A 25,137-nucleotide genomic window follows, 5' to 3' on the forward strand; every position below is an offset into this window, starting at 1 on the left:
GAGTGCTCTGGATGCCACAGCTGCTCCCTCCTTGCAGACACACACAGAGAGGCTGGTTCTGGGATGGGGGCAGGGAGGGCACCTCCTTGATGAAGATGGAAGCCAAAATCCATCTGTCTGTGGGGCAGGCAAGGCAGAGTTCTCCCGCACTGGTCCTCTGTCTTCTGCTGAAAGGAGGAGGGCAAGAAAGCAACAGAGAGGGAGAGGGGGCAAGCAAGGGGAGGAGGAGATGTGCAGTTTAGCTGGTTGGCTGCATATTTGGTTAATTCCTGCAAACCACTATTGCCCCTGCATAGACTACTGCAGGACTCACTCCTCTGGTTTGCAGCTGTAGGCTGCTCTCCCATTGGAACTAGAGAGGCCACAGGAAAATGCAAATCACATACCCTAAAGCTTCTATCATGAATTACCACCACTGCAATTAGAAAAAAATCCCAAATGCATCACATAGTCCTGAGTGCATGGATACATCCTCCTCTTTCTTCCATAACTGCTGCAGTTCAGGCCCTCTGGATTTCATCCATTCCCTCCACTTCACCAGGTCTTTCTCTGCTGGAGCTAGATTCCTGGAGTTGAGTCTGGTTCACTGACTGACTACTACTTTCTACAGGCCTCCTTTCAAATTCCCTATTCAAGTCCTGCACACTGTCTGGTTGATGTCCCCATCCCATGCATTTCCCAGGTCAAGGTGTATGTGGTTCCAGGCAATCTCCATGCATAAGGGCCTAGTGGTTTTCATGCCCCTTCTCTCTGATGCATGTTTTTGTGTCCCTCATCCCCACCCTTTGCCACCAACCTGAGGAAACTGGAGGATGCCTTGGAGGAATGGCCCAGGCCCAGGGCCAGGCACTGTGTCAGGAACGCAGAGGCTGCATTGAAACTCCCTGGCTATGCAGAATTTCTGCTGCTTTCAAAAGGATTTTTAAAAAAAAAAAGAAAAAGTGCCTTCACATCCCCCGTGTGGGTGCCAGATCTTGTAGCACTTATAAAAACAAATCCATTTCTTACTGAATAATTGAGCTTCAAGTCCACATGACCAGCTGATGTAAGCTTTGCCTGGTCTGTGAGGATCTTTGCAATATATTTCTCTTGATTTCTTTTCTTACTGTTGTACTCTGAGCAAGCTGAGGGAAAGCCAAGGCTCCCCTTCTCAGGTACCCTATGTTCCTGAATTAAAGCCTAAAGCCCTTAAGGTCTAAAGAAGGGAATCTGTAAATAACATTTATCACTAATCCTCATTCTGCCAAAAGTGGGCCACAGGCCCAACCCAAAACTCTGAGTGAACTAATTATTCTGACAACTTTTTCTTCCTAAAACCTTCACCTGATCTATCATCAAAGCCTGTGGTCTGCATTGGGGGTGCCTCATGTATCTGGACACTAGGAAAGCCATCTTCCTCCATGTCATACCTCTGCACCTGGCCCCCGCAGACTGAACACGAAGAGAAGCCAGATGGCAACAGCTGTGACTTCTTGGTATTCCTGAAACCTTGTGCTTTGGCCCTGTCTGCCTCTGATGCTGTCCCACTCACACTCCCCTCTGCACTTCTCATTTTGACAGTGTTTTTTCCCTCCCTCCACATGGTTCTCTCCTCTGGTGGACCCTGGCTTCTCCCACCCTTCACCTGTTCATGCCTATGTGTCCTTGGAACCTTAGCAAAGCCATAATATATGAACCATACAGACTTAGAGACACACACACCAGACATATAGGATATGAGTCAACCAAAGTTCAGAAATGTTAAGACTTTCCTTTATCTGTTAGGGTCCTAAAACATTCCCTAGGGGATGAGGACTTCCATTGTTCAGATCTGGTGTGGACTACTGTCCAGCAGAGAGGGAAGGGGTCTCAGGAGACAGCTCTCTGGGTAGCCTTTGCTATGAGACTCTTTCTTATATATTCCTACAGAGAGGATCTAGGGGAGGCTGTTACGGATCAATTCTTGTTCTGTCCTTGCCTCTAATCTGATAGATTTATTTCTTGCTAACCTGGCAGGGACTAATTTTTGAATAAACTAGTAAACTTTTCCTGCCCAAGCTACAAACATAGCCTCACCTGCCTCTCTAGCCATAGCCAAAAACATGGATTCACAGAATTTTTTTTTTTCGAGTCTTACTCTCCCAGGTGCAGTCTAATCTCTCAGAGATTAGGCACTGGAGGCCAAAAGAGAGTAGGGAGACCCTCTAACAGTGACTAGAAGTCATCCACTTATAAAGCCTGTGCTCTCCCACTCCCAGCCATCCCCCACACACATGTCCTGGCCCTAGATGGTCTCTCTTCCACTTTCCAGCCTCTAGACAGGGTTAGACCACCTTCCTCCTTTAGCTTATATTCGGTCCATGTGAGGCCCCCATCTCTCCTCAGCTGATGATAAAGATCTGTGCCTGGAAGCTGGAGTCCCCTATTGGAGCCCCACTGTGGGAAACCAGCTGATCTGGTGACCTCCTGTGGGTGTCACAGTTCCCCCCTCTTAGGGTGCACAGCACTCTGGCATTTTCACCACTGAATCCATTCTGCACAGAGGTGGCCAACATTTATGAGCTCTTGATTTATGCAAAACACTAAACTAGGAATTAACAATTACTTATCCACCCACCATTCCATCCAGGCAGACATTATTCTTGTGTTACAGAGAAGGAAAACAAAGTTTAGTAAAATCAGTACACCTTCTCGGGGTCACAGGTTGTTTTACTCCAGTCTTACACTGCTGTGACTATAAAATCCAACAAGAACAATTTTAGAGGAGAAAAAGTTTATTTGAGGGCTCATGATTTCAGAGGTCTCAATCCATAGGCAGCAGGCTCCATTCCTTGGGGCTTGAGGTGAGGCAGAACAAACGTGGTGGAAGAGTGTGGTGGCAGGATGCAGCACACATGAGTATCAGAAAGCAGAGAGGTCTTCACTTGCTAAATACAAATATATACCCCACAGCCACGCCCCCACCCTTGCTCCCTCCAGCTCTACCCTACTCTCCTTCAATCACCACTTAGTTAATCCTATCAGGTTATCAGCTCACTGGTTGAATTAAAGTTCTCTGACCCAATCATTTCTCCTCTCAACCTTCTTGCACTGTGTCACAAATGAGCTTTTGGGGGACACCTCACATCCAAACCACAACATGGGTGTCAGATCAGGTATGTCTCCAGAGCTCATGCCACATCCTAGCTCAGTCCCAGGTACGGTAGAAAAAGAAATCAATATGACTTCCTTAAAAACAAGAAATATAGCTAATCTCTTCATTTATGCAGTATGCCGGGCACAGGATTCCTTTCTTGGATTTTTTTCCCCACTAAATACCTTCTGCTAAGGAACTGAGAATACAGAGAGCACACATTGGGTCTTTACACACGAATCTGTGAGAGCCAGAAACCAAGAACAAAGGAAGAGGCAGAAAAGCAGGGCCAAGTTAGGTTCTAGAGTGCACCCAACTCCAAGCTTTTTGATTTGTGGATGAGAAAGTTACAAATTTTCTAATTCACACCATTTACAAAGAAAGAGAACAGCATAGACCACAGGTCTCCTACCTCTTTTCACAGAATTCCCCCATCAGATAAGATCCCTCTCTTCAAACAGAAGAACCTTCAAGAACATTAATTTTGTACTCATCTAAAAGCCATGCTGAGCTACACCAAAGGTAATGGGTATTGGGGGGAAAAAATGCTCTCAGAGAAACTCCCAGCTGAACACACAAAGAAGTGGGTCTCTAAGGAACAGCATAAGGATTTTCTGAAGGAATCTATGCTGGTGAGATTACAAAAATCATAATATATGAATAAATGAACATATGGAAGAAATCAGCAAAACCCTTTCCTTCTTCCCATATGTAAACTCAGCCTTCGCCTAAAGTCCTTAAGTAAACGCAGATGCAGCCAAACCAGGCACCAGATGGCAAACAAGAGCTGGAATGAAAGGTAAAGAAAGCTTTCAGTGTTTATTTGAAGACTGGAAAAAAGCCATGATCCAAAATGCCATGGTCTCCCCAAAATGGCAACCCGGGGTCACCAAAGCCCAAACCATGGCCCCTAAGTAACCAAAACAACAAAACTAGAGTAATCATGATTGGAAAACTGTAGGGAAACCACCACTATCTTATGTGAATGGAATCCAGTGTTAGACTAAAGTGGTAATTCTGGGAAATGAAAGAAATGGTCAGAGTAAAGGATCAGTGCAGAACAGGAAGGTGGTAAGAGTCATCTTCAGCTGACAATTAACATGTGCCAGGAGCTTTGCATCCTTGGTCTTATTTAATCCTCTCAACTACTCACTAGGTATTGGCCAAATTCTATAAGTAAGGGAATTTCACAAATGGGTCAAGAGAGATTAGCTCCACCACCACCACCAGGTCACACCACAGGAATGCTAACCTAGCTTTTGGTGATTCTCCATGTGCTGCTTCCAGCTCTGTAGCTCTGACTTCCAATCTTTTACACTGTTGCCAGACCATGTAATATTTTTGTGGGGGGCAGAGGGTACTGGGGATTGAACTTAGGGGCACTCAACAACTGAGCCACATCCCCAACCCTATTTTATATTTTATTTAGAGACAGGGTCTCACTGAGTTGCTTAGTGCCTCATGTTTGCTGAGGCTGGCTTTGAACTCATGATCCTCCTGCCTCAGTCTCCCCAGCTGCTGGGATTATAGGCATGCGCCACCAAACCCAGCTACCATGTAATATTTGACAAAGAAAACATGGTCCCTGGAAGATTGCATTCAGTCCATAAATTCCTAGGCATCTCATTGCTAAGCCCCTGGAAATACCCAATGGGTTATACCTAAGTACCACACATATAGGAAAGCCATGAAGCACTCTCTCTGCCCATCTTGCTCAAACCACTGGCCCCAATGAAGAGGTCACCTGGCCAGGTACTATCTTGAGGGGATACTAGAAAACACTTGGAGTAGGAGACAGAGCATTCCATTTGAGACCTTGACTCTACTTTAATGTCACAAAAGGCACCCTTGCATGTTCCTCATCCACCCTTTATCTTGTGATGAGCATCAGTCATGTAAATAAATGCCAAGGAGTGTCCTGTGAGTTCTTGCTTTCATTGTGCATGAGTTTATATATTGTAGGTAGTAAGTTCTGATAATGTGTTAGCTTTGATTAAAAGTTTTAAATGAACAATAAAATGTGTTCTCCACCCCCAATTCAGTTAAACCATTCGTTTGCTTGAAGGTGGTGTGGTAGGGTAGCAAATACTTTCAAGTTAGGCAGCCCTTATTCCTAACTCCCCCACCATCTAAGCATGCTCTCTTGGGCAAGCCACATGATGCTTTGGGTTTTAATCTCCTTGTCTCTAAAATGGAGCTAACATACACCTCAAAGGACTGCTTTGATAATTTATTTTTCACTTTCTTCATACCCATCTCCTCTCTTCACATGGCTCTTTTTCTTTCTTCCATTGTTTTGCCTTAGCAAATCCCAGTTTTGGATAAATCCAGTTTTCTGAACACTCTAAGACAAAACCATGCAGCCATAAGAGAAGTTCTATCACTATATCATTGGTCACCAGTCTCCCTTACCCCTGTTTCCAGGTGGGTTTGGCCAGTGGGAGGCACCAGCAGGAGCTTGGAGGCATTTCTTTCCCAGCTGCAACCACCTATTGTCCATCTACTCACTTTAGACCACAATCCCTCAGGTGCCCCCTTCCCTACAACTTTCCCTGCATGATGGAAACCTATCCATTCTCCCTTTGTTTCTTCAAGCTAAGAGGTATTGATGGCTAGTGGTGTTGCTTGTCATCCAGAACTTGTTTCTTCCCTAAATCCAACTGTTTCCCTCCAATACTTTATTAAATAACTTGCTTCAGTTATCCAGTATGAGTGTCCATCTGTTTCTGACGGAACCTGACCATTTTATCATGTTGCTTAATTTCCCATTTTCTACGTACTTACGTCAGATTGTCCCAATTCCCACCCATCTTTCCTCTCACAGAGGAACTCTTAGTCTCAACACAAACTGACTCAAAAAGAGATTTAAAGCCATTAGAAAGACACCCACTGCTATGGTTTGAATGTGCCCCCAAGAACTCATGTGTTCATGTGAAACTCAATCCCTAATGTAGCTGTGTTGAGAGATAGAATCTTTAAGAAGTGGTTAGGAATAGCCCTCATGGATGGGTTATTAAGGGAGGGAGGGAGTAGTTGTAGAAGACAGTTTCTGATGAGTCTGGTCCCTTTCCATTTCTCACGCTTGCTGCCTTGCCCTTCCACCTTCTGCATGGGATAATGAAGCAAGAAGACCCTTGCCCGATGCAGCTCATTAATCATAGAGTCCCCAACCTCCATAACTGTAAAACAAATAACATATTGTTTATAAATTATCCAGCCTATGGTATTCTGACATAGTAACACAAGCAGACTAAGACAATTGCCATCAAATCGTCTAGCTTTTTTTTTTTTTTTTTTTTTTTACCCAGTAGCATGCTGGAACTGGCTCTTCCTGGCTGACAAGGGTAGATTGTGTACATCTCTGCCCAGCCCCACATTCAGTACCCCTGCATTACTAACTCAAAAATGTCTACATTGGAAGTATTTGCAACACAGAAATTGATAAATTTTACATATTAGGTCTATTTATTTTTTCATAGGGTCAGTTGGACATTCTTCAGCACACTTCTCATAACCATTTCTTTTTCTCCTTCACATTTGTTATATAGGAAGATTTGTCACACCTATTTTCAAAGGCTCCTTTGTCTTCCACTGCTTCTGACATGCCACTCAATCCATTATCCTCTGTCAGTCCTGTGTGTTTAGGCTATCCTTCAACACTACCTCCTGCTCATCAGCATTTAAATATTGCCCTTGACCTGTGCTATCCAATACAGTAGCCACTAGTCAAATGTGGTTATTGACCCCTTAAGATGTGACTAGTTGTTCCAGTTTGGATAAACCCCCAAAGCTCATTGTGAGATAATTCAAGAACGTTCACAGGTGAAATAACTAGATTATGAGAGTTATAACCTTATCAGTGGATTAATCCATTTATATGGATTAACTAGGTAGTAACTATAGGTATGTAAGATGTAGCTAGAGGAGGTAGATCTAGGGGCATGCCTTTGGGATTTCTATTTTATCCCTGTTGAATGAAGCTCTCACTTTGTGCTTCCCTGTTGCCACATCCTGAGCTGTTTTCCTCCACCAAACCTTCCACCATAATGTTCTGACTCACCTTGGACCCAGAGGTACAGAGTTGACCTCAAAACCATGAGCCAACTTTTCCTCCTCTAATTGTTCTCCAACTTTTCCTCCTCTAACTAGGTCTTTTGGTCACGGAACAACAACAAAAAGAAAAGAAAAAAAACTGACTAAATCACTGCTCCAAATCAAAATGTGTAAAACACACACCAAATTTCAAAGGCTTAGTATAAAAAATGTGAAATATCTCATTAATAATTTTTGTATTGATTACTTGGTAAACTTGTAATATTTTGGACATAATAGGTTAAATAAAATTAAACTCACCAGGGATGTTTTAAACTTTTAAAAAGTGACTACTAAAAATTTTTAAATTACTTATGCATCTCATATTATTTCTGTTGGATTGCATTTCCATAAACTCTCCCACCTTAAAAATAAAACTACTGCTACTATGAAGCCCTTCAGTTACTGCCTCTCTCAGCCAAAAATGTTGCATAAGTTGTGTCTCCTTAGTATCTTGATTTTCTCACCAGCATGCTCACTTCCTTCATCAAGGATTCCACTCCCAGAATTCTACCAAGGTCATGGTAGCTTAGGTCATTAATGCCAACCTAGGGCATTGCCAGTCCAAAGGGCTTTTCAATCCTTTCTTTACCCTTGGTGGCATTTTGCAAAGTGGAGTATTCTCTTCATCACACCCTTCCACTGGCAATGGACTTTCTTAAATTTTTCTCCTGTTGCTCTGACTATATCTTTCCAAATTCCTTTGAGAGCTCCCCCTTTCTCTTCTGCCCAATATTAAATGGTGGTCTTCAGGATTCTGTATATCTCAATCACTTCCAAAATTTATTTACTATTCATGTGCCAGCAGTTCCACAGATATCTACATAACTCCTCCACTTAAAGGGCTCATGAGCATCTCAATTTAAACATTTTAAAATATGAACTCAGCATCTCCACCTTTGCCTGCAAAACTGGCACTACCCCAGTACATGGCACTGTCTGTTAATGGCATCACAACTACTTCACCAGTCTTGACAGAACCTCAAAGCCATGCAGAACCCACCCTCTCTTTCCCCTTCTTCTCTCTCACAATATCATTCTAAACTACATTTCATGTCCCTTGAATCTTCTGCTTTGCTAATTCCAGTGAGCAGTAGCCCAAGTCACCCTCATATCTCACCTGGACTGTTCCAAGTTCCTTTCAAATGGTTTGCCTCCACTTTTACCATTCTCTAATCCTTTTCCTACATTCAGCCAGAGTGAGCTTTTGCAAATACAAATAGGATAACTCTTGCTTAAAATTCTCCAATGTCTCCCTTTTGATATTTGGCATAATGTCAAAAAGCTTTAATAAAATTTAAAATGTCATCCAAAAGCCTTACTCTGCCTTCATTTATAGCTTCGTCTCTTATCAGTCTTTCCCTTCATTCTGTCCACTCTAGCCATCCTGGACTCTTCTAGTCCTCTGATTGTCATATAATCTTGACTTGAAGCCTTTAAGTTTGCATTTCTTTCAGCCTACAGGAACCTTCATCATCATTTTTTTTAACATGTCCAAATCCTTTTCAAGTTCTGTAAGCTCCCTTACTAGATTCAACTCCTTCTTACACTCTCCCGTAGCACTTGTGTTTATCCAGTAGACTCCAAACCCTATGACAGCAGGAATCAGAGAGATTGCCTGGTTGCCTGATATATCTATCATGCCCAGGACAATGTCTGGCATACAATAAATATTTAGTAACTATTTGTTGAACAATAAAACTAACATTAAGTGGCTCAAACTTCCCATTTGGGGAGAAGAGGAAACTGGAATCTAAAGAAAGGAAGCCACTTATCCAAAATAACAGACACCAAACTAAGATTAAGACAGGCCGGGAGCCTTCTGATTTTCAGATCAGTTTTTTATTTTTCTAGCATATCATGTGCCTGTCTATAATATGGCATCCAGAAGAAAGCAGACTGAATTCCCTGTCTTGTGAAAGCCAGAACAAGCTTGTGTTCGTAAACATGGCAGACATTATTGTTTTCTTTCTTTGTTTTATGTCAAAGGCCTGGAAGTCCAACCTAAAAATAAACTTCATATTTCTAAATCTAGAACACCCTATGAATTTTATTGTCTACAACCTTTTCTCTGCTCATTGTTCGTCTTCCTTCCCCTCATTAACCAGAGGCATCAGCTGGTGTGTGTTGAATGGCTCCTGCATTCCATACTCTTTATCACTCCCCTACCCGGGCAGCATGTCACATGCAGCAGAAGATTAGGAAGTGCTGCCTGTAAATAGTAGCACTCAGGAGAACATTATAAGATCCTGTGTAGTGCCAGGGGAAAGATGGATATAGTAAGTATTAGGATAAAAATAGCTCACTTTTTTGGCTATTACTTTGTGACAGGCACTAACTTTAATAGTTTTTGTGCATATCCTGTTTTCCCTTAACAACTGCATTAGTAATTGTTTCTATTATATCTAGTTTATAGATGAGTAAACTGAAGCACAAAGAAGTTAGTAAATTGTCCAAGCTGTTCAGTTAGCCAATGGAAGAGCCAAGGTTTAAATCTAGGCAGTCCAGAGACTATGGAAATTGCCTGACACTTAGGAAATACCAAAAGGCACAACTATGGGAGATCCAAGTGTTGCTTTATACACATACCCTGGGTCCCATCCCTGAGTTATTCATCAGTTCCATTAAACCATTTAATCCTTCATTTCTTCATTCTCTCAACATATATTTATGGCATTGTTATATTATTTATATCAATTGTTTGGAATACAGATAAAATAAATGACCTCTACATCTCACTGTACACTGAAGGAAACATACAAGTGAAAAGACATTTATTCTACTCTGCTCATTAATAAGATAGAGGGGAGCCAGGAGAGTGTGGAAATAGAAAAGACTACAAACCAGTGTAGTAGGACACAGCAGGGATTTATCCTTGGCTTTCCCTCCTTGCTTCTTCCTGTCTCCACCTGGCCTCTACTCTCTCCACCCAGCCTCTGCTCTCTCCCCCCGGCCTCTACTCTCTCCCTCTGCTGATGACTTCCTACTTTCCTTCCAGATCTTTTATTGCTTTGGTGCTTTGGTTCCACCCTTGGCATCCCCAACTCCTGGCTTCAGATTTAACTTCTTTGCTCGTTTTCTTCTTGAGGTTGGTTTGGGATGAATTCTGGCTTGGCCAAAAGGATTATATATTGCAAACTAATCTAACTAAGGCCTATCCAAAGGCAGGCCAGTGTGTCCAGGTTCCACCGCCAATATGGCTCTGGCTCAAAGAGCTGATGATCCAAAAGCTGGGAACTTTATAGAGCATAGAGAAATAGATGCATCCATCCATCTCAGATGGTTTTGTTATTCATCTGCCTAAACACCAAGCAGTTGACCTGACCAATTACCTCTTGCAGTTCAAACATTGATCACTATGTTAATAATATTTTACTGCCATTTATGTTTTCTGATCTGCTGGCTAAAAATTCTTCCTAGTGGGGCTGGGGTTGTGGCTCAGCATTAGAGAGCTTTCCTAGCACATACAAGGCCCTAGGTTTGATCTTCAGCACCACATAAAAATAAATAAATAAAATAAAGGTATTGTGTCCAACTACAATAAGAAATAAATATTTTAAAAAGTCTTCCTAGTAAGGAATTAACTTTGAAGTAAGCAATATAACTTTATAAGAGGGTCAGACCCTGAGACCATTCAAGATGTTTCATTTTCTCTAGTTGCAATCTCCCATTGGCCTGCTACATCCAAAGCAAAATTTCTCCTTTAAAGCCATAAATGAGGCTTATCCTGGCTAACTGGTCTCTGTGGATTAGGAGATACCATTGAATTTAGCAAAAAGAGAGTATTGTGGTGATTCTTGTTGATAAACATGTGTTGGCATAATAGATGATGGATTCTAAGCGAGCCATGAAAGAAGTTAGTGTCAAACAGAGAATATGGATTAAAAGAAAAGGAAGCTATCCAGAGCTGCCATGAGGTAGAGAAGGACACTTGGTAAGAATGATGGTGCAAATGAAAGAACTAGACTGATGGGCAATTAAAATCAGAAAGTGGCTATTAGTACATGGCAATGTACACATGTACAGCAGTCTCTGCAGATGAAAGTTTCAGAGTATTGGTTGTGGGAGTGAATGTTGAAGTAAAGCTGAGAAGAAGTTTTACTGAGTTGAAAACATTTTGAAACCATAAGACTGGAACATTAGATGGGTCTTATAAACAGATCCTGAAATCTTCCATGATAATGATAAACCAGGAGGATGCGATCTAGAATCCTTAGCCTCATTTAACATAGGGATGTAAGCAAGAGTCTGACGGTGATAGCATGAGATGCAGGTATGTGTCACTGTATCTCTATCATTAGGTGGCATAAAGCTCAGAGGAGCAAGCTTTTTTACTTGTCTGGAAATAATAATGAGGAACCATGAGAATATTGATAGCCCACACCTTCTGCAGTGCACCCACCTCACCTACCTGAAACACATATAACATGGCAATTCAAACCTTTCATTAAGTGTTTGGGACATAAAGTTTACTTTAGTCAATGAATAAATAATAATAATAATAATAATAATATCTACACTTTTAAGCATTTAGCCTATATAACAAGCCTATGAAATACATATTAAAATTCTCATTCTTAAAATGAGGAAACTGAGGCTCATAATGTTAAATGGCAGAAGCCAAATTCTCTGGCACATACCTATAATTTCAGTGACTAAGGAGGCTGAGGCAGGCTTCAACAACTTAGGGAGTCCCTAAGCAACTTTGGCAAATCTTATCTCAAAATAAAACATGCAAAAGGCTAGGGATGTAGCTCAATGATATGTTCAAGTTCAAGTTCAATCCCCAGTTTAAAAAAAAAAAAAAGGCAGAACCAGGATTTAGGTTGTGGTCTATGTATCAGCAAAATCCTTGTTCCACAGTAAATGGGTAGGAATATAGATTCTATGGCTCTATGTCTTCTTCACCTTTCATAAAGTACATAAAGTGTTTAATGTAGTGCTAACTATGTAAGTATCCAATAAATACTAGCTGGTATTATTATTGTCATTGATGATTTTTTGTTATTAATATTATTGTTTCTACTATAACACTCTCTGTCAAATATTTCAGCAGGATCATTTTCTATTTCAGTTAACCATGGAATGACTAGATGAGTGTTGGTTTGCAGTTTTTTAAATCCATAATCTGATGCTTTTAGCAAGAAGCTTGATTTAATTTAATTAATTAATTTATTTTGCATTTAGAAAATTCCTAAGAAGTGAGTCAAGTTCATCTAAATAGGATGGATACTTACTCACTATTCATATTTCCACCTTGCTCTTAGCAGTCAGGCCACATATTAGAATCCCCATCCCAAAAATATCACAACAGAAGTAAGTTGTCTTACCTATCGGAGCCCAACTCTCCTGTGGTGTATGGGCCTGTGGTTCAATTGGAGTGAAACTGCACCTTGCTGGGGAGACCAATGTAGCCCTGTCAGAGTGGGCCTGGTAAAACCTTCATAAAGTGTACCATTGGGAGTCAGGAGTTACTTGGCAACTGAGAGTTAATCAAAAACCACATGTGCATGCAGCCAACGCAACAGATTGCACAGCTGGCAAAGACTTCAGCAATAATTTAATCCAACCCCCTCATTCTACTGATAAGGCAAGTGAGTCCCAGGGAGGGAAAGGGCCTTGCTCAGGGTCATACAGCTGGCAGTAATTTTGTTTCAAAAAGTAATGTGAACAGTCTTTCTATACATCAATGAATCTACCTTCCTATCTTTGTAAGCACAGTATAATGACTACGATTGTCTTTGACAGTGGAGAAAGCAAGCTTTTACAGTTTCACAGGGTCCCAAAGTCATCAGATGAAGGTAAACTGTCATACACTGAAGCTAGAAATCTACCTACTGATAGTGAGCTCCTCAAGAATGGACTTAATCATATCAATGAGTTAAAGCAATTTTCAAATCCTGGCCTAGCCTTCACTTGCTTAGACAAGTTACTTAACCTCTCCAAGCCTCTGTTTCCTCATTATGGGCTTAGATCAGACTTTCCTCAAAGTGCTTGTAAGGATCAAATGAAGCAAAATATAAAAAGATGGTACTTTGCATAAAATTGGTATCCAATAAATTTATTCTGAAAGCTAATGTTTAGTGCCCTGCTAAATTAGGGATTCATCAGTGAAGAAGAAAGCCAAAAACTCTGCTTTCCTGGTACTTATATTCAGGAGGCAGGAACAGAGGTGAAGGCCACAGAGGAGGAGATAGACAGTAAACAAATAAATTAATGTAATTTCAGATGATGCTATATGCTGTGAACGGTTGTAAAGATAAGAAAATGAGACGATGTGACCTGTGGTGTTTTGGAGAAGTAGAATATCTCAGCTCAGAGTGGCCAAGGGCAGTCTTTTAGAGAGTATATTTGAAGAGGACATAAATCATACAAAACCAAATATGTGGGAGGTCCAGAAGAGCATCCCTGAGAGAGGAGGAGGGGCTCAGGCAGTAGCAAATATGGCATGTTCAGTCAATAGCAAAATGGCCATGTTTTAAGGATGGTGACCCAGGGAGCTGGACATGAAATGAGAGGCTGGAGACTGGGCATCTAGCTTCATCTTGAAGTTCTAGGCTATCTTACAAATTCTAAGTTTCATTCAAAAGCCAATGGAGCCAAGCTGGGCGTGAGATGGGGGGTGAGGGGACATGCCTATAATTCCAGCTATATTGGAGGCTCATGTAGGAGGACTGAGAGTTCTGGAGGCCAGCCTGATCAACAGTGTGACCCTGTTGCCCATCCCGCCCCCGCCCAAAAAAAAGCAATTGGAGTCTATTGCAGTTTTTAGAAGGGGAAGATACTGTGATGTATTGAAAAACAAATGTTTGGTCTTTGTTCCTTATTCCTGGCATTTGAAGAAAACTTTGGCTCCTAAAAACCAAAGTTCCTTAAACCTTTAGACTCTCCAGAATAATGTCTTTTTGTGTGTTAATAAGATAACCAAGGCTAGGATCCCTTAGATAGCTTCAGAAGAAACTGGTGACCAGAAAGACTAAGGCATGACAGAGGGTTGGAACTTTCAGCCCCAACTTCGACCTTCCAAGAGGAAGAGGGTCTAAAGATTGTGTCACCAAAGGGCATTGATTTAGTAAATTGTGTCTGTATATGAAACCTCCATAACAACTCCTGAATGATGGGGTTCCAGTGGCTTCTAGGTTAGTGAACACATGGAGGTGCTGGCAGGTAGCAGGCCTAGAGAGGGCCTGAGACTCACTGCACCTCCCACCCCATGCTTTGTCCTATACATCCCTTCCATTTGACTCCTCGTGAATTGTATACCTCATAATGAATGGGCAGTAGAAGTAAGCTGTTTTCCTGAGTTCTGTGAGCCCATTCTAGCAAATTATCAAACCTGAAGGAGTAGCAAGTAGCGGAACCCCCAATTTATAGTCAGTCAGAATGCCCAGACTTATAACTGGCATCTGAAGTAAAGGGTCTTGTGGGGACTGAGCCCTTGGTGTGTAAACTCTGAACCTAACTCCAGGTAGTGAGTGTGAGAATTGAGTTGAATTTTAAGATACAAGTCAGTGTCTTGAATTGGAGAATTAGTTGGTATGAAAGAAAACCCCACATATTTTGTATCAAAAGTGTTGTGGGTGAAAACAGCCCAGAGGGAAAAATCTAATTTAAACTCATGCATTGGTTCATTTGACCAATATTGATGGATTGCATGTTCTAGCCAGGAACAGTTTTTAATGCAGTGAATGAATCAAATTAAAACCTCTGGCCTCACGGAGCTTGCATACAAGCAGAATAACAAATACGAAAGGTTTATGGAGCACCTACTGTCTGCTAGCACTATTCTGAGTGCCTCCTTTCAAATCACTCCTGTGATCCTCATAGCAAGCCTTTGAGGGGAATGCTGTTATTCACCTCATTCCCATATCAGGAAACAGCCATAAAGAAAGCAAGGAACCTGCTTGATCCCAGTCAGACAGCTAGTCAGTGTAAAGCCCAATCCCAAACTCTGGTAGTCTGTGGGAGTCTTATTATTTTAATCACCACACTCTATTTCTGAAAACTCATTCTGACTGGCCATGACTGTTATAAAGGGGACCCAAGTGAAAAGTCAGGAGACCAGTTAGGAGGCATTGGCCAGAGAGTTGATTGTTGGGACTTTCAACAATGCTGTGAACAGATATTATTACTCCCACTTTGTAGATGAGAACTAAAGCTTCATTCACTTATCTGGAACGCAATAGCACCCAGATCCAACCCCATTTGTCTCTAGAATGTAGTATTGTCCTACTATCTGCTCCATTTCCTTTATGATTAGAGACCTCCACACCTTCCCTCTTTTATGATTAAGAGATTAACCAGAGGGGCTGGGGTTGTGGCTCAGGGGTAGAGCGCCCGCCTAGCACGGGTGAAGCCCTGGGTTCGATCCCCAGCACCACATAAAAATAAATAAATAAAGATATTGTGTCCAACTACAACTAAAAAAATAAATATTAAAAAAAAGAGAGATTAACTGGAGACTACTTGGAGATGCAGTTTAGAGTCAGAATTGGAAAACTGTGCATCTAAAACTGTTCTATGCCCATTTGGTAGGCCTTTCATAATTGAAAATAAAATATAAATATAATAACACAGGGACACACACATACAGTGTTTTTCTCTTCTTATTACAGATTTAAAATTGAGATGTAGTATTCATAACATGAAATACATGGATATCAAATGTACAATTTGATGAATTTTGATGTGCACACTCATATAATCAACACTAAAAGCAAGATATATAAATGCATATGTGTGATAGATATATTTAGAATGAGAGATGAGGAGCAGTCTGTGTATCATGATGAATGACGAAGACCTCTCCTACTCTTTTTTCTTATCCCTTCCTGATTCTCAGTTGACATTATCCTTTCCAGTGCATTGGGGTTATACAGAATGCCAGGTGCAGGTCAAGAAATGACTGTGTCAAAAAACAAAACAAAAAAAGAAATAAAAGAACAATTATCCATTTTTCAGTGCTTGTTGGACGAAAATCACATTGCTATATTTTCTGTTTTTCTATGGAGGGGTCATGTGCCTCAGCCCACACATTAGCACATGAACTTGTTTTTCCAGTAAAATGAGTCAGAGTTCCTCAAGAAGGCAGATTCATGTATTTCAGAACTGTGTGTCAGCATCTATGAAAAAAAGTACAGTGTCCTGTATTAATGCATGTGAGACACACACACACTCAAAGCAATCACACACAGCTAATAAACAGCAGAACTCAAGTGTGGAGGACTCAAGGATCAGACATTTTTCATTAGTGTGGGGAGGGATGATACGCCATTGTGTCTGTGTGGGGCTAAGCAATGGCCTGGAGCCAGAACCAGCTTTAATTCTGGCTTTCCTACAAATTGGCTTTCTGATCTTAGGAAAATTGCTTAGACCCTCTGTTCAGTTCTATCATTCACAACGTGAGGATAGCTGATAATATCTGCCGTTGAACCAAGGGTTAAAAAGGTCACATACATAAATCAAGTAGAACAATGCTCAGCAAAGAGTAAATGACTGATCCTTTGATATAAGGAGAGCAACTAAGAACAGAGTAGGGACGAAGAGCATGAGAAGAAGATTAACATTAAACAGAGATGAGAGGTGGGAGGGAAAGGGAGAGAAAAGGGAAATTGCATGGAAATGGAAGGAGACCCTCAGGGTTATACAAAAGAACATACAAGAGGAAATGAGGGGAAAGGGAAAAATAATACAAGGGGGAGAAATGAAGGTCAATAGGGGGGGTAGAGAGAGAAGAAGGGTGGGGAGGGGAGGGGAGGGGGGATAGTAGAGGATAGGAAAGGTAGCAGAACATGACAGTCACAAGTATGGCAATATGTAAATCAATGGATGTGTAATTGATGTGATTCTGCAATCTGTATATGGGCTAAAAATGGGAGTTCATAACTCACTTGAAGCAAAGTGTGAAAGATGATATATCAAGAACTATGTAATGTTTTGAACAACCAACAATAAAAAAAAATTAAAAAAAAAAAAAAGAGTAAATGACTGAGAAAGTTTGACTGAAACAGCAACGGCCATGGTGACTGAGTGTTGAGGAACTGCATATGACAGTACCATACACCACATTATGCCACCTAGATCCCATCAGCTAAGAAACATTCAAACATGCATCCTCAAAATATGGAAACTTATTAATATAAAAACAAAATATTGGGCTGGGGTGGTGGCTCAGTGGTGGAGTGCTCGCCTAGCATTCGTGAGGCACTGGGTTCAATTCTCAGCACCACATATAAATAAATAAGTAAATAAACCAACAAATAATTAAATAATAAATAAGATAGTTTCATTGACAACAAAAAATGTTAAAGAATGAAATATTCTGTGCTTTTGTAGATACTCTGTATAACAGGCAAAATACAGATGAAATAAAAACATTTTAAATGTGTTTGCCTATCATGTGATATCACAGTAACATTACACAATATCTAAAGGTCTACTATTTTTTCTGTGGCCAGGTGTGTTTTTAATGATTTTTGGTGATTGCTAAAAGATTTTGCCTGTGCCTATTATCCATATCTCAAGCAATCTTCCCAATAATTTTTTTTTTGCAATTTTTGCCTCACCTGACTAGATGTTTGTTGTTTTTACCTTGTAATACGAAGAGCAAGTGCTGAATATAATGTCACAATTTGCTTCTTTGCTTGAATCCAAATTATTACCATTACCTACAATCCATTGACTGAATCCTTTTCAGTTGCTTGCCCATTTGGGGAAGATTAGTTTACATAAAACTAGATAATACCTTTAAATCCATGGACCTAGAATATTTAAATGACAGCACCTGGCAAATCCTGGAAGCAGAGGACACTCAGGAAGCACCATGCAGTTGTCCCTTGGTCCTGGGGCACCTCTACTTCTCTCCGTAACCCTCACATACCTTACATGCTTCATGACAGTCTAATATATGACCCAATTGAAGGAATCTGATGCCAGTCCACATACTGAATTCTGGTAAAGCTTAATAAGTTTCCCTAGGTCAAAAATCAAATAACTAGTGCTTCCATTTTTTTTTCCTCCAGAATCCTAGTGGATTATCTTCAGCACTTTCTAGGAGCATGTGCCTTTCAGGAAATGCTGGCTTTGATGATCTCACTTTGCCTCTGTTATGAAAGTCATCACCCTGTCATTCAGCAACTCACAGATAGTAACCAAGCACCTGTGGGTGCTTTGACATTGCCAGGCATTCTGCCTACATGGCATGGTTCCTCTTCATAAGAGTTCACATATAGCTAGCTCCCGATACCAGGTCCTAATGTATTCTCCCCTGCAGATCATAATTATAGACACTAGTAGTCTTACAGTGCCCATTGGTGCCTAAATCTAGACTATGTGGCAGGCTTCCTCAGAGGTTAAGGCCATGGTTTCCCAGGTTAGGAGAGAAGGTACCATATCTCCTGCTCTCCAGATTACCAACATCAGTATGTCTACCACTCAATTATCCACATCTTCTCCAAGGGTGCTGAAGATCCCCTTCCTTCCTTTGTCCTGTCTTCCCTGATAACTCACGTCTATGTGTGGTCCAGAGCTCTTTAGTAGTTCCCCAAAGGGCTATAACACATGAGAACTGGGTGTTTCCCCTGCCTACAATGAGGCTTGGCGCTTGCCAGTGCTGCCTCCAGAAAATTGGTGAGCAGAGCGTGCTGACTTGTGTCTCTGCCTTGACACACCAGGGAAGGGTCAAACCACATGAATGAGGGCTTTCATGGGCAGCTACAGGGACCCCATTTTTTTCCTTATAGAAGCCCTTCACTTGGTTTCAGAAGTGACAATCAAATGTGAACTTTCATGGTTTATTTATAGCTTTGCCTTACAGAGAGAAAGAAAAGAAGTGTTTAAAATGCTATTTTACAAAATATTTTTGTTTTTAAAAAGCTTTCATTGTGTGGGCAAAAAGGAAAAAGAAAAGTCACTCTATTCATTGTGCCGTCTAGACTCAAACAAAGAGGGTAGCGTGCTGCAAATTAAGATTGTCCGGCCCCTGCCTGCTGACAGAAAGTATTAATTTGGAGTCCAACTTCAAATAAACCCTTCTGAACAGAAATATATTGTGGGGGTGACTATATTTAGCATAGACCAGCATTTCCATAATAAGTTCATATTGTTATGCTGTGGTAATTTTCAGACTTAATACAGCCAGTGTGTTCATGAGGTTTCAGTTTTGTGTTAATTATCTGGAGAAATTGGAAAACTCAGCAGAGTCTGTGATGACAGGGCTGGTTCTCTGGGCATTCTCCATATTGCCTCAGGTGCCCGCAACAGCCTTTCGAAGACAAAGAAGGGGAAGAGAAACCTGCACCAGTTTGACTACCTTTGTAAGCATAACATTTTTTTTAATATGATGTGTTATATTTGTATTTTTTACAACAATAAAATCAATATATGCCACTGCAGAAAAATTTTTTAAAGTTGATAAGAAAAAAATTGTTACCCATGCTCTTGAAATTATTAACATTTCAATTTATTTTCATCCAGCCTTTATTATGCATGTGTAACTTGCCTTTAGTGACTTTGGTAAAACAAAAACTTGTGTGGCACAATTCCCACTATTCTTGAGACAGTTGAAAAACAACTTTATTTTTGCCCTCATTGTGCCTATTTGTGCAATAGAGCTAGCTTTTCCCTGTCCTTGTTAAAAATTCTAGTAATTCCATTATCTTCCTAGATAAGAACAAAGTCACTTAGGGAATAAAGATTTTATGGACCCTTTAAATTGTGAGTCATAGCCAAAATTCAGAAATTCAAATATCAAGGAATATATGAAAATAAAGTTAAGATGTCTCCCAATTTCCCCAGCTGGGCTTTGCACAAATGAGAAGTGGTAGCTCTGATCAGATTGGTCTCAGAAGCCTCTATTATAGAATTTTTTGGAGACCTTCTAACTCAGAAAGCCTGTCATCTGCAGTGTCTCTGTCCTTGTATTCCAGCAAATGGCTTATTTTTAATTCCTTGGAAATCCTGTAGTTCACCTCCAGCCTCCATAAGTGGCCATAGTGGACAGGATCTAAGACAACTCAAGATAGTCCTCTCACATGTAGGCCCAAGAGGTCTGTTGGAAATAGCCATGCCTTTGGGACAGGCTGTGGCAATGTTGGCTGATCCCAGTGCAATCCATCCTTCATTTCCTCATGGAAGCTGCCAGCCTGCCCATCTTCCCAGCAGGAATTGCTCAGAGTCCACTGTGCACCACAACCATAAGGACCTGCATCCAGGTCTCCATTTGTCTCAGTGGAGCCCTACTGCCTTAACTCATGAAGAGAAGACCTCCCCTGACACCTTGCTCTGGAAGAGGCCTGATGCACAGTGCACCAACAACTCTCTCCTGAGACTCTTGTTGATCTTCCACATGGATGAAAGATTTCAGAGAGTTGATTTACAGGTCTTCAACAACTCTTTCTACAAATTCTTCAGGGTGGTCTGTTTCCAGCTCACTGGGGTATCTTATATCTGTCATCTTTAGATCTCAGCCAAAACTTCCATTTTAACATTCTGTCACGTGCATTATCCTTCAGTTCATTCATTCCATCAACATTCCCTGAGTGCGTGTGATATGCCAGATGCTGAGTTTGGCAGTGAAAATAATTATAACAATTCCTGCCTTAAGGAACTCATAGTCTAGTTGGGGAGACTGATGTGTTAACAGAAAATTATGGCACCATGTCATAAAGATGGAGGCACAAGTTGCTGTGGGAGGAAATAGCTCAATCTAGGGGGCAGGCAGGCAATGAAGATGAGTCAGAGAAGTCTTCCGTGGACAGGGAGCCTGACCTAAGTTTAACTTTTAAATGGATTATTTTTCAGAAACAAAATAAACTCCTTTTAAATCTTCTAAATCTCTATTTTGAACATTTATTTCACAATAATTTATTTTTAAAGCAAGCAAAGGTAATGTGAAGAAGGAAGAGGGAATTCCCTTATGTCTGCCATTTGTCCACACATCTGTTACAGTAGGAAGGAAAATAACATTTACAGAGTACCTTCTATAATACAAGTTTCCTGGATCCCACCCATGAAGGCAATCCTGGAATGTTGTCTCAAGTCTGGAACCCAAGCAAAACCAGGAGGGGCATGCTCCCAGGGCATTTTCAAGATTCAGAGGTGGTGAAAGAAAGTTAGGGTCCCCTCAGAAGCCCAGCAGAGGAAGAAGCAGGAATGAAATGAGAATGAGTGGCAAAGCTAGTGCTGGGCATTGTGGAGGACACCTCAGCAACACGTGCGTGGATCTTGTTTTAAGGAAGTCAGAACTTAGCCTGTGAAGGAAAATGTTCTGATATGATGGGGCTGAGCAGAGCTTTTAACCTAGCCTTAAGTGGAGCAGAAGCAGCCTAATAAAATGTCCTTGCCTGCTCACTGTGATGACTCTAGGCAGCCATTTTGTTTGTTTATTTGTGTCTTGTCTCTGGTTTTCTTGTTAATAGTTTTTCCCTCATTTTTTATATCTCTGTCATTTCTTCCTGCTGTCAATGTGCTTGCTACCCTTAGCAGTTCTGATATCCCACTCAGCACTTTCTCATCTTTTGAGGGCTGGGAACCCAGATAACCAGTCCAGATTGTTCATGCTGTCCTTGCAGAAGAATTGGCAGAGCATTGAAAAACTGTAGAAGTTAGCAGATTAAAAGGAATTGGGGGGCTGGGGATGTGGCTCAAGCGGTAGCACGCTCGCCTGGCATGCGTGCGGCCCGGGTTCAATCCTCAGCACCACATACAAAGATGTTGTGTAAGCCGAAAACTAAAAAATAAATATTGAAAATTCTCTCTCTTTAAAAAAAAAAAAAGGAATTGGGTTTCCTTGAGTAATTATCAAAAAGAATTCTATTCACTTCTAGCATAGTGCTTATACTACTCTCTTTTGATCACAGCCAATGTCTTTTCCTTTCTATAGCGAGCTCCTTGATGGAAGGAAGGCTATGCAGCATGCCTCTCCATGTTTCATGTGTGGAGTGCTGGGCTGGGCACATGAAAGGGTTTATTGACTATGCAGGAGGTGCTGAGATTCAGCAATAAGCAGACCAAGTCCCTCCCTTCTGTTTACATTTCAGTAAGGACAAGAAAATGAACATGTAAACCAGTATAGGCATGGCACATCAGAAGGCAATTAATGGTATGCAAACCAGTCAATCAAAATAACATGGCAAGATGGTCCGAGGACACTTGGATATGTTTTGAAGATACCCAGTGTTCTCACATTTTGTATGATAGTCAGCTTTTCACATTTTTTTTCCTCCCCTGGCTAGTATTGAGTTTATCTAGGAAAAAAAAATAAACTATGTCCTTTGCAAATCTGGATCCCTAGCAGTATCTGGTACACAGAGAGTAATTAATAAATGTATGGCATATGATGTGGCACATGTGGCTGGGCGCAGTGGCACGTACCTGTAATCCCAGAAGCTCAGGAGGCTGAGGCAGGAGGGTCACAAGTTCAAACCCCAGCCTCAGCAAAAGTAAGGCACTAAGCAACTGAGTGAGATCCTGTCTCTAAATAATATACAAAAAATAGGGCTGGGGATGTAGCTCAGTGATTGAGTGCCCCTGAGTTCAATCCCCGGTATTTCTCACTGCCACTCCGCCAAGAAAAAAAAAAAGAAGTGGCACATATGAGCCCAAAATGACCACATCCTTAAAATAAGAGTTCAATAGCTGTAGCTAAGACAGGACCTGTTCTGTGAAGTGCTGTCAGGCCATTGCTTGCTATCTTCCTGAGTCATTTCTATTGGACTCGAAAGTTTGGGTTCATGCCATATCTCCTTACTTTCTCACGACCTTAACAGCCTTGGGAGTTGCCCAAGGAAAACGAAAACTTTCATCCACATAATGGAGCCAGCACAGTCTATGGTGATCTGAATGCTGTATATACCATACCACATCCTCTGGATGCAATGAACTGTTACCTACCTACCTGAGTGTTCCACAGTAAAAACACGGATGTCCTGGAGTAACATTCCAGAACTCAGGTCAGTTAGACTCAGTCCAGAGGTCTCACATCTGTATTCACAACTTAATAGATTGGGAAAGGAGCTGAAAGTGAATTGAAGAGTTAAGTAGGCAATATACTTAGTGGCTGATTATATGACTTTCTTACGCCCTTGGGTCCATGTAGTCAGGAGGGAAGGTAACTTATGCTGATCCTTGGAGGCAATCACAGAGGTGCTTGGCTTTCTGGGTAGTTTGCCCTAGAGGCCTCAACACACAGCTATTTTTTAAGCTCAGGATGTGTGGTCATAGTTTTAACCTTAATATTCCTTGGATCTTAGAAAGGTCCTTCTTAGAGGATCAATTCAAGGACGGTAAGGGTAAAAGTAAACCAGAGAGAGGGCTTTTTGAACAATCCAGGTTAGAGATGAAAAAGACCTCTATTAAGACCTCTATTTCACTGGTAGTGAGTTTGAAGATAAAAAGACAGTTGTGCAAGTGCCTTTTTCTATTGGCAGAAAAAAACAAGTTGAAAATCATACTGACTGAATATTGTAAAGGGAAGTGAATTCTAATTCAAATGTCATTGCTTGTCACAATCCTCTCTTTGGTTTTAGCTTTCCAACCCAGCTATCTGCTTTGTTTTCCATTTAACAGGAGGCAATGGCAAGAATGAGCAAAGTCGGGAAAGTTGTGTTTCCGAGACTTGAGGATAAGAAGTAAGTTTATATTTCTTATATGTGCAGTGCTAAATAATGAGAACATACAAATGCTTACAACTATGGATCTGAAATAAACTTTGAATGTTAGCTAAATCAATTCTTTCATTTAATAGTTGAGAAAACTAACTCCCAGAAAGATAAGGTCACTTTCACTTACTTAAAATTCAAAGCTAGGTATGGCCAGATCTGGTGTCTGATGCAAGCTTCTGAACTCTCAGACCAATTTTTTTTTCTGGGTCACTGGCAACAAATCTGGTCTTTTCTGTTCTTAAAAAAAAAAAAAAACAAAACAAAAAAAAACATCTTTTATATCTCCCTTCAAAGAACCCAGTAGCATCCATCCATTTTTTGTATCACTTGACATTGAGGACTTTTAAATGAGCTTGATCAGTGTTGTAAATCTCAAGTCACCACAATATTCATTCACTGAGTCTCTGCTATATTCAAGCCTCTAAGTTAAGCAACATGATTTAGAGGGGAATAAGATACAGTCTGATTTATGCACATAGGTCCTTTCAAAACAAAGGACTATGTTCTGCCATAGAAATGTTACCATGTGACAAAACAGCCCAAAGAAGAAAAGAATGTGACCTTATAAAGGTGAGGAAAACTTTTTGAGAAAAGATTAAGTCTCATTTGACATGAAATGCTTAAAAGAAATCGTAGACAGGCCAAGATAGAGAAGAACATTCTTGATAGAGGGGATGACATATGCAAAGATATAAAAATGGAACAGCATGGTATGTTGAAGTCACTATAAACAATTCATGATGCTAAAACACAGAATATGAGATGGGGAACCACAGGAGGTGAGATGGGAGGAGGAGGTCAGCTCAAAGTAGGCTGTGCTAAAGACCGTGAACCTCATGCTACAGGCAAAACAGAGATACTTAACCTTAAATGGTGGCTAGATGTGGTCAGATGCAGATCTTAGAAAGGTCCTTCTTAGAGGATCAATTCAAGGGCGGTAAGGGTAAAAGTAAACCAGAGAGAGGGCTTTTTGAACAATCCAGGTTAGAGATGAAAAAGATCTCTATTAAGACCTCTATTTCACTGGTAGTGAGTTTGAAGATAAAAAGACAGTTGTGCAAGTGCCTTTATAATTTTAGGAAATTATTTTTTGTTAAGACATAAATCCCACCACACAGTGTAATAGACACGCAAAGGTACAGATTCCACCAAAACATGTTGTTGAACAGTTTTGGAAATGTCCCTGAAAAAGTGATCCAATTTCTTTTCATTTTCTTTTTTTGTGCTCAGATGGAGTCAGGCTATTAAAACCCCTGAATATAAACCTCTCTC

The 25,137-nt window shown here is 40.9% G+C and overlaps 1 protein-coding gene across 23 annotated transcripts in view; it reads left to right on the plus strand.

Moving 5' to 3' along the window:
• The window catches only part of Fggy (FGGY carbohydrate kinase domain containing), a 414,685-nt gene that overhangs the window by 366,556 nt on the left and 22,992 nt on the right, over window positions 1–25,137 (plus strand). For 22 of the 23 annotated variants that reach the window (XR_009227386.1, XR_009227389.1, XR_009227391.1 and 19 more), the window contains one exon: window positions 23,771–23,832. Coding sequence is in view for 14 of the 23 variants with exons in the window: in XM_058581509.1 (XP_058437492.1) it covers window positions 23,771–23,832 (62 nt within the window). In the remaining 9 variants the exon portion in view is untranslated. Of the gene's footprint in view, window positions 1–3,536; window positions 3,570–23,770; window positions 23,833–25,137 lie in introns of those variants that run through there. The other variant, XM_058581518.1, reaches the window with a different exon arrangement.

Source organism: Marmota monax, unplaced genomic scaffold (assembly GCF_021218885.2).
Source record: "Marmota monax isolate L192 unplaced genomic scaffold, Marmota_monax_Labrador192_F-V1.1 WCK01_AAM20220418_F8-fsc00023, whole genome shotgun sequence".
Classification (NCBI taxonomy): domain Eukaryota; kingdom Metazoa; phylum Chordata; class Mammalia; order Rodentia; family Sciuridae; genus Marmota; species Marmota monax.